General features: G+C 39.2%; 1 protein-coding gene across 3 annotated transcripts in view; it reads right to left on the reverse strand.

Annotated features, from left to right (window-relative positions):
- The window catches only part of LOC110955062 (cadherin-22), a 167,337-nt gene that overhangs the window by 16,036 nt on the left and 138,864 nt on the right, over nt 1-12,437 (reverse strand). For all 3 annotated transcript variants that reach the window (XM_051948352.1, XM_051948353.1, XM_022199935.2), the window contains one exon: nt 11,892-12,013. In XM_051948352.1, the coding sequence (XP_051804312.1) occupies nt 11,892-12,013 (122 nt within the window). The remainder of the gene's footprint in view (nt 1-11,891; nt 12,014-12,437) is intronic.

A 12,437-nucleotide genomic window follows, 5' to 3' on the forward strand; every position in this document is an offset into this window, starting at 1 on the left:
TTAAAGGAGGTTAAAAAATGTATCTTAACCACGCTGCAAATTGCTGTAGCTTCAGAAAGTGTGATGGGTTAAATTTGCAGACTAACGATGTATCGCGTTTTTAGGCACTACATAGTATTATAACAGCAAAAGATGAAAGGCAAGATGTGTTTAATGTAATGTAAGGATGTGTTGTCCTTCTTTTAACCACCAAGTTGTGTCCAGAAAAGACAAGGTGCTTCCTGGATTTGAATATCCAGGAAGCACCAGTTCCCTGCAACAGTGTAGAGGTTTAAAAAAAAAACAAGGTTGGTGCCTTCATGGTTAGTACTGCTGCTTTCGCTTTGAACACCACTCATAAGCAAGTAAAATTCAAGCTACCTATGCCTGGTATTTGCATATAATTGGACTTTGGAGGACACAGGGTTGTAAAATCTGCCTCAATGCTGTGTGATACTATGCTGTTTCAGATACCATTGATTATTTGTATTTTAACCCTCTGAACTTCATAATCTGCTGATGGATTTAAAGGGAATGTTGTTGAAAAAAAAGTCAAAATGACAGCATTTGAACTGTAAATGCAGAAAACTGTTGTTAAATTTTCAGTTTTCTGGTGATCCTTGAACTACTGAGACATGCAGGCTTGTCTGTAAACTGAGCCAAAACTAAACTTAGAATAGTTATGCTTCATCAAAATCACTTCATTCTCTATATGTCATCTAAAAAAATCACACAGAAAAAAACCCTGTTTGTATTAACTACATTTGGTTTTTAAAAAAGCAAAATCTGAGCTCCTCAGTACAATTGGGAAGCCATTAGTAACTCAACGGTGACTTTTTGGCTGAACTGCAGGGTGTGCTTATGAGATAAATTGGAAAAAACAAAAAAATGTGAGTAGTAAACTATCTACTGAGTGCAGAATTACTATTTTTCCCCCAGTGCTTGTAACAGATGGAGGAATTAGTAAAAAATAATATTGTACGTTACTTACACTTTTGTATAGTAGCTAATCTAATTAATTAGATTTTAAATGGTTGATGGCATTGTTACTGTTTCAGACAGCACAAATTATAAGTTTGGTCTAAGGCTGCACAGTGACTTGGTGGTTAGCTCTTTCGCCTTGCAGTTAGAAGATCCCCAGTTTGCATCCCCACCTTCATGAGACCTTTCTGCATGGAGTTTGCACGTTCTCCCTGTGTATGTACCCTCCAGGAACTGACTTCATCTCACAGTCCAAAAACATGCTCAGGTTATTTGCTGACTCTAAACTGTCTGTAGATGTGAATGTGAGTGTGACTGTTCGTCTCTACATGTAGCCCTGTGACAGACTGGTGACCTGTCCAGGGTTTCCTCTGCCTTCGCCCTGAGTCAGCTGGGATAGACTCCAGGCCATCCACCTAATGAGGATTAAGCGGTGTAGACAATGGATGGAAGTTCTGTCTACTGGAGCAAAAGACGCCCAGAAACTGCTTGGGGATTAGAGGGTTAAAATGTAGTAAATCCAATGAATTATATCAGTTTGTCTGATGATAGCAGCTTTGAAAGCAGTATGACTGAACATAAGTCAACAACAAACAGTGTACGCTTACAGAAACACCTGCAAAGGGACAACAAACTCATTCCTTTAAAGAAAGGAGCTCTTTGGGGTTGTCAGCCACTTTGAACTGCCTTCAGCACCTTCACATGTGTGCGCGCTCTGACATGACGACAGTGACAACGACACGAAGCAGAAACCAGAACATTTCCAATCATCCGCAGTGATGTATGAAAAACACAGTTGAGTGTGCTGCATGCCAAAAAACAGAACCGATTTTTTTCCCCCCGTCTTCTCATCAGTCTTTGAAGCCCTGTCAAGACTATTTCAGTCTGAAGGTAAAAGAATAATGAGCAAAGAGAAGCCACTATAAGCAAGAACTTTATTATCAACCGAGGTATGAATGTACTCCTTTCTTTGAAGAATGTGAACAGCAGCGAAGATGTAGTAAGTGAGCCATGATCTGCATTCTGCGACTGTGCCCTCAGCGGGGGGGGGGGGACTCTCAGGCAGCATCTCGGGGGTGAGTTCTAACTGAGCGCTGAGGGAGAAACACAGTGGAGTGAGAGAGAGAGAGAGAGGAAAAACGAGTGAGGACGAAAGCGAGTGTGTGGGAGTTTATCGAGCAGCCATAGCGAGGCTCCCTCAAGCACAATCACCTAATTAGATTTCTATCTAGCAGTCCCCTTTCCTGACCCCCTTAAATCTCTTGCATCTCTGGAAAGCTAGAAGGGGAGACTTTCCCAAAAGTACAACCCATCTGCACTGGAAGGTGTCTGAGAGGTGAAGGTTGTGAGAGGGAGGCGGCTTTCTCATTCGCAGCAGATATCAACCATTCCGGGATGATGGCGGCGGCGGCGAGGTAATGAATAAATAAATAAATAAACACACAACTACTTAGAATGTGCTGCGAGAGGTTCATCTCTGATGTCTGGGATGCACTGTAAGCGTCCGGGGTGTGTTTCAAATGCATCCATTACTTGGAGTGGTGAAAAGCATCCTAGTGGTGTCCAGTGGAGAATTCAAATGTCTCACTGCATCGCTCAAAGGTTGATTTGGCTTTTTTGGTCACGGTATCAAAAAAAAGCCATATTTTTCATTAACTGCTAACGCTTTACATAAACACATTACACCACAACTACATATTGTGTCTAGCTGTTCCGTAGCTTGTCATTCTGTTACGGAGTCTGCTATGCTCTCTAGAAAAACAACAGAAATTACAAGGATGTCATCGTTATACTGCCATAAAAAAGGCTTTTACAAGAAAAAGCCAAACTGACATTTATATGGACTGACAAACATCTTTTAGAATTGAGGGCTTTCCATCTTCAGTGCACCACTGACACACTAAATGGACTGCATCAAGTGACACATGGCATCAACATTGCCATCAGATGCACCCAGACCTTTTGCTGTAAACACCGACATGAACAGGGTTAACAATGAATATTCTATTCTGGTGCTGCTTTATCTGATTCAATGCTAATATTTGAAAGACAAAAGGAAAAGACATTTGGTGAGTAGAACAGATGACTCACGCAGTCTCCTACTCATGAAACACTGTCTGGCAAAACTGTGAGTCCGTCTGGGTTTTTTTTTCTTCGTCTGTGTTGGTTGTGTCTCTTCTTTTACTCACTTCTTCTGCATGTCTAATGTGTGCCTGTGTGTATTTGTTTTAGCATCCTTCTGGATGAGGTGAGTAAGCGTTGTGCTCACGTGCCTGTGATGAGTATATGTGTGCTTCAGGCAGGCTTAGCATTTAGTTGTTTCAAACCGACTCTCCCAAGGGTTGGAGGTTGGCGGTGCCGTGGCCAGACTGAGGTGATCTGTCGCAGTGACCCACTCAGCCAGCTGTGAGACGGCACAGCAGAGCTGACAGGCCTCTCTTACCCTAGGCCATACTTAGTATTTGGCTTTCCACCCAGCCTTTTTTCTGCACACATGGCACTATATGATATCTGTCCCTCTGCATTCAGTCAGATAAATACCACGAGGTGGGCGAGGAAGGAGCTGAGAGGCAGATTGTTTTTAACATGTCATTCAGCGAGATGTGGCAGATTGGAAAAATGGGAAAATCAAGACATGGATCCAGAATGGTAGAAATTAAGATGGGAGTTGACTCTGTTTAGCGATGGTCACAACACTAAGCTAAGATTTGCATTATTTTTGTTTGATTTAGTACATGGCAAAATGGTCATACTGTAGGTAAACTGCAACACATACTAAACCTTTATAGTCAATTTAAAAACGATGGTTGGAATGGTGACTCAAATAAAAATTGCTGCATTGCAATCTTTGTTTCTATAAAACTCCTTGCAGTAACAAAACTGTATGTTTGCATTTCATGGATTTACATCAGACTGTTAAGCAGAGAAACTTGTAATAACTGAAAAGGCATAAAAATAGCATACAGTGACATTTTCCTTCTGAGACGAGCTAAAGCCTTTAAGGCATATAATAATTACACATTCATTTCAAGGGGTATTTGATTTTGTTAAAGTTGTATTAGCACTAGAATATGAATGTTGCAGACATGCCCTTGTGTTCCTTGTTTACTAAATCGTATGTCATTAAGTTTTGAATTTGCAAAGATGCCTATTGTGAATTATTGTTCCTTTGTATTGCTTTTGTAAATCTTGAAAATGAAGATACATTTAAAAAATAATATTCTAGTCGGTCCTTACTTTATAAAAGATTACAACTGATTGCATTCGGGTCAAAAGTAGAATTATTTATTATACGGTTAGAGTGAGGTTGTTTCCCTGACATTGCTTGTGGGGGTTGAGGTAATGCGGTTAGGGAATACATCGCATCAACAACGGTTCTAAAAAGCATCAAAACTCAAATGTGTGTTTGAGAAAGTCTAAGGCACAAAGCAAGAAAACCACTAGCTTCTTCTGAGCTTACCTTTACATGGTTACTGCTGAGGCAAGAGTCACTTCCCACTGAAATGCATTAAAACACATGACAAAGCAAGCCCTGACCTACAGACTCATGACAAATAAAAATGGCTGCTACCTAGCTGTGGGTGTGCAACAATCACTGAATGAGTCACAGATTGGACTGAACTGTGCTTTAAAGAATAAAAGTGATATTTTGTATCATAAAAATATGAGATCTAAATATATTTAAATTACAATAAATGCTTAAAGGAACTAGATACGGGTCGAGAAATTGAAATTACACATCTATCAGGGTACTGTGAATGTAGACCTTGAAATAAAGAGTATGTCTCTTTTTGAACCGCTGACAGACAGGAGCAATATTTTCTGACAAAAGTGCTCTAAAATGTACACATATTTTTATAAATGGTCTCTAAGGTGTTGTTATTGTAAACGGGATTCTTGTTAAACCCGACATTCATGAGTGCAAGAGCGGGACATTCCTCAACTGTCTTTGCAGATTTTACATTAAAATGTCCTTTAGAACTCTGACATTTCATTGCCGCTCCCAAATATGATAGCACTTTAATGAAGGAATGTCTCTGTCTACAGATCATATTGTGTTTATGGGCTGCGATTGTTTAACTCTTTTATTGTGAAGTATTTACAGTTGAATGCAGGGAGTGTGTGAAATGGTAAACTACAGCTAAATGACAAAAGAAGCAAAAATGTGCTCTGAAAAAGTGTTGCATGTGTGAAAAATCCGTTTCCTCCTACCTTACTGATAACGGTGTGTCATCTATTTCACCTCAGGCATGCACAGAAACCTTTAGTGCTATTTTGCCTTCATTGCAAATTTCTTTTTTTGTTCTCAGTCAACTTATTTCTTTATGTATGTATTTATTTTTAGCATTATTCCTCTTTTTCCAAAAAATGATACTGCACTTGAAAGACTGCATACAAGTGTATTTGCTGTGCAGCTGAAGCTGGAACTGATATGGATTAAGAATGCATTTCTTGTTGGCATGGCTGCACACATGTGTTCTACATGATAGAGCTGTGAATCCAATCTACGTGTCTTTCTCTCTCTCACACAGTAGCTTAGGAGAAGTCACTTATTTTGTTTTCTATTCTAATCTCTCCACATGAATCTCTATAAAACCCTGAAGAAGGCTCTTGTAAAAGAAGCAAAAAAGGTGCGACCCTGTTTAACAATTTGTGTCATGGCCCTGGCTTGAACTGTGTCTTCAAGCAAAAGCCTCTTAGCCTGTGTCACCCTTTTTTTCTTTTCTTTTTTTTTTTTTTAACTTCCCAGCCAGCCCTTTCCCCCTCCCTCCATGTGCATTCTCCCTCTAAACACAAACAAAATAGGTTGCGTTGCCAACTCTCAAATGGGATCAAACCCAAGCGCAGTTAAAAGGCTTAGGTAAATCTGATTTTCTCTGTGGTTCCACCAAAAGCTAGACCTAAGCCAAGGAGCTGACACTCCATGAACGAGACTGGCTGATAAGACGGCACACAACGGGAGACAATGGAACGTTCCTCATTAGCTTAGTAAACCGGGGGTTGATCTGACACATTAAGAGTGTGACAGTGAAAGCTGTGTGTGTACAGCATGTGTGTGGGTGTGTGTGCGCGCATGCCTTTATTTCGCTGTAGCATGTGTCTCTTCAGGGACAGGCAGGCATTGTGATATAATTTGGGGTAAACAGAGCGACTGCATATATTCATTTAAAAAAAAAAAAGGGTGGATAGATAGTATGCTATATGCTTCTTTGTTCCACTGACAACTCAACTGAATGATTTAAGAATAGAATAAATTACTGTTTACTTATAATTAGCCACAGTCGAGTCCGGCTATCAATCATGTGATATGAATAATGCCGCATGAGTGGGTTTTTAGCTGATTCGCAGCGGCAACGTGGAACTAAAGGACCACGCTTCTGTGAAAAGTTTTGAATCTTGAGCCAAGCAATTCGATGTCAATTCAGTTGAACAATAACAGGTGTTATGTGGGCTCTAATTAATTCTGCCAGTGTAGCAGGCTTAATAAAAAACCCCAAAAAAACAGGGTAGACATTGAGCAAAGTAACAATAACCTGTTCTAACTTCAGACTTCCTATCCACAAAAGGCCAGATGAAACAGCCAAAGTGCACATTCTCTGACTGCAGAAAGCTTGTGCATTAGGCAAAAGGAGAGCAGCATGCCTGTGTTTGACATCTCCCTATTCCAGGTGAAAGAAAAATTCACTTAATTATGCCCGTTTCCGAGAGCCGTCGGCCTGTCCAAGTTTTCAAATTGATTAACAACATTCTAGGGAGCTGGAACAAAATTGAAGCTTATTTTACACACAAACATCTGTCGACTGATGCTTCTACCTCTGGGCTCCTCCTTTGGCAGCTTATTTTACTGAATAAATAAGTGCATCTTGGGAAGCAGCAGACATCAAAGTGCTTCAACATATCAGGCAACAGCCCTTTGCTTCAACAGAATCCTAAGGTTTTTATAATGCGTATATTGATATTACACGGTAAGGAAGCATCATAGGAGTTCTTCAAAAGAATAGGAGGGGCCTTGTTCTAAAACAGTAGACTGTTTATATTTCAATATACACTGTCAGACACTGGATATCTATCGATATATATCTAAATGTAGTATTTTCAGTTGTAATTATACATGTATTGTCTTCACTGACAGCTTTGCTATTGCTATAGATCAGCAGACCTGCTTTCAGATGAGCAGGATTCAGCAAAAATAAGACAAAGAGATGACATGATATTTTACATTACCGACTAAAATTAATTCTGTGCAATACAGATTCTTTGTGTAAATGGTTCTGGAAACTTGATAATCATTGGCTGCATCCTTATTTGCTGAATATTTAATTGAAGTGGCATTCTAATTCACTCTGATGCTGTCTTTATCCGCTGCTTTACCCTGATTTCCATTTGGATGCACACTTAATTCTGTTTTACATCGGGCCTGTATGTAGGTCTGATGATTGTACAGTTCAGTTTAATGTGGACTGCTGAATCAAATTATTGGTTCTAATTAATTGAGTTGCGCAGTGTGTCTTTGTTGTTGTATGAATGAATAAAGAGAGCAGTATGTCAGTAAAGACACACAATGAATCAGACTACATTAGTCCACCCACAGAAAAACATGCGTATTGTTTACAGTGGGCCTTCTGTGGAGGATTTTTTGTGTATGTGTTTGCAGGTTCATTGAAGAGCATAAAGATAGTGGCTCAAAGCTTTTGCTGCACAGCCAGATAGAGGAGAGTAAAACTTGCATCAATTTATCAATGGTAGACAATTCATAAAGGGTTTTTGACATCAGTTTTTCTGTTCCAAATTCCCAGACCTCTCGTGTGCATACACCAGCTCTACTTCATGTCAATCCGAAAAAGAAGAGTATATCGCCATTTCTTGACAAGACACGAATACAAAACCAGGCCAACTGCTAGCTTGAATGATACTGAACTGTGGCCCAAATTGTTCTCACCAGACAGTTGCCAAATAGCTCGATTATATTTCCAGAAACCAAAGGGTTTTACACAGGGGTAAGCTGTCAGCATCCCTGTGTTTCTTTGGGTGATGTCAATCAAAATTTCACTGATTCTTTAGGAGGAATTCAACAACAGAAAGATTCCATCCTCACTACTAATCAGAAGCAGAAGTCTACGAATAACAGCTCTCCAAACAAAGCAAATGTTACACCCCAAAACAGCTTCTTCACACCACTAACTCCATTTTTCAAGATGCAGTGAATGGCAACAAGCAGAGGAGACCTTTATATATATATATATATATATTATCCATGAAAATAACAAGGAGAAGAAAATTGTTTCCCCCATGCCCCCAGTGGTTACCCCTGAGGCTGAAAATGAGCGTTAGAAAGCCTTTGACCCAAGGCTAAAACATTTTCATTCAGTCTCTGCAGTCAACTCTGGCTGAGCTTCCCATAACAACATATAAAAGGAGACTCTGCAGAGAAAGGACAAAAGTTGAGATACAAAAATTGAGAAATAAATGAAAATGCACAGATATTGTCAGATGTTACTGTCATTTGTTGAATCATTGTAGGCAGTCAGCCTTAGATTAAAAAAAACAAACAAACTGATGGATGAATGGACGGACACAGACAGATAGATGGACAGAATGACAGATTTGGAGATAGTTAAAGCTAACACACAACAATGTCATATTCTCCCGTATGTACTTTTGGTTCGTAATTACAGTGTGAAATATTTTCACAGCTTTTCCCTCTAATGAGAACATTAAAAAAGCTTTTCTTTTACAATGCTGGGAGCCAGCAATGATCTTTTTTGCTGGAAGACTAATCATCTCTGTGTGATTAGGAGCTGAAGGTTAATGTGGGCTCTCGCAGATGGGAGAGGGAGCGAGGTGGGAGTGAGGGAGATCAGACCAGACAACGTTCTAGAAAGGCGCAGACTGCCGGCATTGCAGAGGCACAGGGGGGCTATAAGTGGTTAAGAGTCTGTGGATCAGGGGGAGGAGAGGCCTGAGCCTCATTACACATGTAAATGCAGCTTCCAGCATGGAGGCCCCACTTTAAAGCCTTGCTGTTTTAATTATTCCTTTGCTCTGCACATGATAATTGGGTCTAACTCAGCCCAGGGCCTGTTGGCCATGTAAGGTGAATAAAACACCCTAATGACTATGTCCATTTTTAATGGTGATCAGTGGAAAGACCTGGCCTCCTATCGGATTGAAAATAACCACAGCAGCGCCTCTGTCTTGATTTCTTCACACCAACTCCCACTGTTTGATTGGTGCTGGGTAATAACGCGCATAAAGAATCATTCTTGAAATTAATTTTGTCCCTGCTTTTGTTCTTTGGTTACCCCTGCTGCTCTCTGAGGGCTCACCTGTTTGCCATTTACGAAATAAATGAATGAACTGAATGTTATTTTGTGTCACACTACTTTGTGGCTCAATCCTCATGGGTATTATAAAACAGTGTTCTATGAAACATTAGCAATCAGTTTCCCTTCCACAATGGAACAACTTCCAACAGCCTTGTTACATATTAACTCTAACAGCCGTATGGAAGAATCATAGTAATGCCCTGTGCTAAATGCTGTATTATTTTACCCGTGGCATGCTTCACCAAATAAGAGATACAGAGCAACTGGATGAAAAATGTAAGTATGTCTTTAAGGAAGAGCATGTTAAATGCAGACAAACAGACAATTCTGACACAGAGAGACAAACAATACTGATATCTGTAGTTAAAATCTCTTTAACTATTATCCAGCTGACTTTTTAATCGGCATCCACCATGCAAAATAAGAGAAAATACACATATTCTTTGAAAAACAGTTTGTGTTTTTTGACACCAGCACTCTTGGGTAAAATTGTGACTTTGCCCCAAAGCTGAGTTATAAATTGCCTTTGGTATAAAGTGTCAAACAGCTCAGTGTGTGCAACCGAAAGCAATCTCAACAAAAAATACGGAAATAATGAGGCATTTAAAGACAAGAAATAAACTGGTGACAAAAAAAATCTATAGAAAAATATCTGTGACAAAATATTCTAAGCTTACCAACATGTGAGGAGGTTTTCACCATGTCTTATGGCCTTCTTCTAAGTGACTGGAACTTACTCATGTTCCATCATTTGACGTAAGTGTGGTCATAAACCCTCTCTGTCCAAGGATGGATATATGACCACTTGCTTTTATCACAAGACCTAATGACCCACACTCAGGCAATAGAAACAGAGTAAGGTTCATTCGCTCCATCTGTACAGAGAGCATACTGTACAGATAGAGTGAGCATAACCAACAACAATTATGTCTTCTTTCATGATGTGGTGTCAGTGAAGTCTTACAAACATCACAATCTTACTTTATGATATCTCTGCTGCTTTGTCGTACTGCTTTTTGCCTTTTTTGGCATTTACATTCAAAAGGTGATGCACATGTTATGTTATTGTGAATGTATGGTTCAAATATTGCTTTGTCTTGTTTATTACCCATCATTAAAGCACTCTGTTTTACTCTTCAGTCCTTTCCATCACTATTTTTCGCATATATTATTGTAGATGAGAGTCTGGAATGGCTGTTTCATGATGTATCTTGGAGCGTGTATCATCTGGGTAACATAATGTTTATGTTAGAATGAAGAGAGATGTAGGTGGAAGGATAATGCTACAAATAATGCATCATTTACTGTATTTAAAATCATTACGGGTTACAGTTAGAGCAGAAAACAGCTACTAATTTCAAGACAAGAGTGAGGTCGCTTTGCTTCTTGGCATATAGATTCAAACAGTTCCTCTGTCTAAATACCTTCAGTGAGGATATAGCATAGACTGTATGCAAAGAATGAACATAACTTCCAGGCCTAAAAGTGAAGCCAGCACCGAAGTGCCTTAAACCTGCATTCTTTCTAACAGCCAGCAGGGGGCAACTAATACGGTTACAAAGATAAGTCTCACTGTATGGAAGTGTATGAGAAAATGAACCTACTTCTCACTGGATTTATTACTTCAGTAAGTATTGTCCTAATGAGTTTATGGTCTCAATCTCAAGCTTCAAGACTACATACAGGCAGTTATTCATTTGATAAATTACGGTTCCATTTAGAGTGAAGCAGATGATGAAGTAGGATATGTTTTAGGGTAGGGCTACTTATGATTAACAACTATTGGTGTGCATTTTATCTTAGAGTTCTCAGTCAGAGCTTAGTCACACCAAGATGGTGAAATGTCAAACTCAAGGCTTCAAAGCAGTCATCAGGAAACCAATAAGTGACATCATAGTGGCCACATTGATCTTTCAAATACGTGAAGTACAGCCAGAATTTGAACTTTATATCTGCTTGCATTCTGTCTGACAGAGTTAATTACTGAAGTCAAGCCAATTATTAATAATTACTTTAATTATATTTTTTAAATTCTGTGGATACTTTCAATACTTTGTCTAATGGAGACGTTGTTGCCCATATTTCTAAGTAATAACAGTTTGGATTGAAATCTTCTTACAGTATTATTATGATTCATGTGTTTGATGACAGACAAAATTACTGTTGTACTACTAACCACAGCTGAGTACACTTCATTTCCCTGCACATCAATAATTAGCTCCGAGTTTTGTATATTAATTAATGCGTTGCCCCTTGTGCAGGTTGTGTGCTGTTGTGTGCTGCTGCTGGCCTTTCAACTTGAGTAAACACAGGTAATGTGTTTGTGACATTGTGACAAATTCATTTATTTTTTCATCAAGTTAATAATACAAATATATTAATGCTTTAGTACAACCGACATTAGCTTTTATTTTCATTCGCACATAATGAAATGGAAGATTCCCCTGTTCACCTACAATAACTTGATTGGAATTGCATAACTGTTTTCTTCTGTAGCGTTCCATAATGGAGTTTGGCTATCTCACTTTTACTTCATAAATTATAAGCTTAAATGATTTCTGTGAACATGAAATTGATTCTAAAATTGTATGAAGACAAACTTACCTGGCCTGGCTTGGTATTTTCACATGTATAAGCTTCATACGGTGTGGCCAGTTCAGGAGCATTGTCATTTACATCCAGAATCCGAATGCTCACTACCGAGTGGGATGCCATAGTGTGGTTCTCTACAGAAGAGCAATACAGAAAACAGAAGTTATGGACAGAGTTGTGGAAGAAATTGATTTTGCATGATATTCTACTTTTTGTGTGTGCATTGATGAAATACTAACACACCCTAAAACTAATTAGAAAGAGCACAATGGGTGAGTAAAGACTGTCACATATAAAACTAGAAAAGCATGCAAGGCTGTTCATTCCCCCATATGGCACTGTCAAAAATGCAGCATCTGCTTATTAGCTATTGATGATCAGAAATCACGGCAGCATAGAATGTGGCCTTTTAATATAGATGTACCCACAAACAAAACCTTGAGCTGAGCACAGGCGTGTGTTATACATGTGTACGTTATGTACGGATACTGAATTGTGTGACCTAAATATGCTGTGGGCGACGGGAATGATGAGACTTGGAAACAACCCCACAATTTA

The sequence above is a fragment of the Acanthochromis polyacanthus genome, chromosome 5, assembly GCF_021347895.1.
Source record: "Acanthochromis polyacanthus isolate Apoly-LR-REF ecotype Palm Island chromosome 5, KAUST_Apoly_ChrSc, whole genome shotgun sequence".
NCBI classification, from domain to species: domain Eukaryota; kingdom Metazoa; phylum Chordata; class Actinopteri; family Pomacentridae; genus Acanthochromis; species Acanthochromis polyacanthus.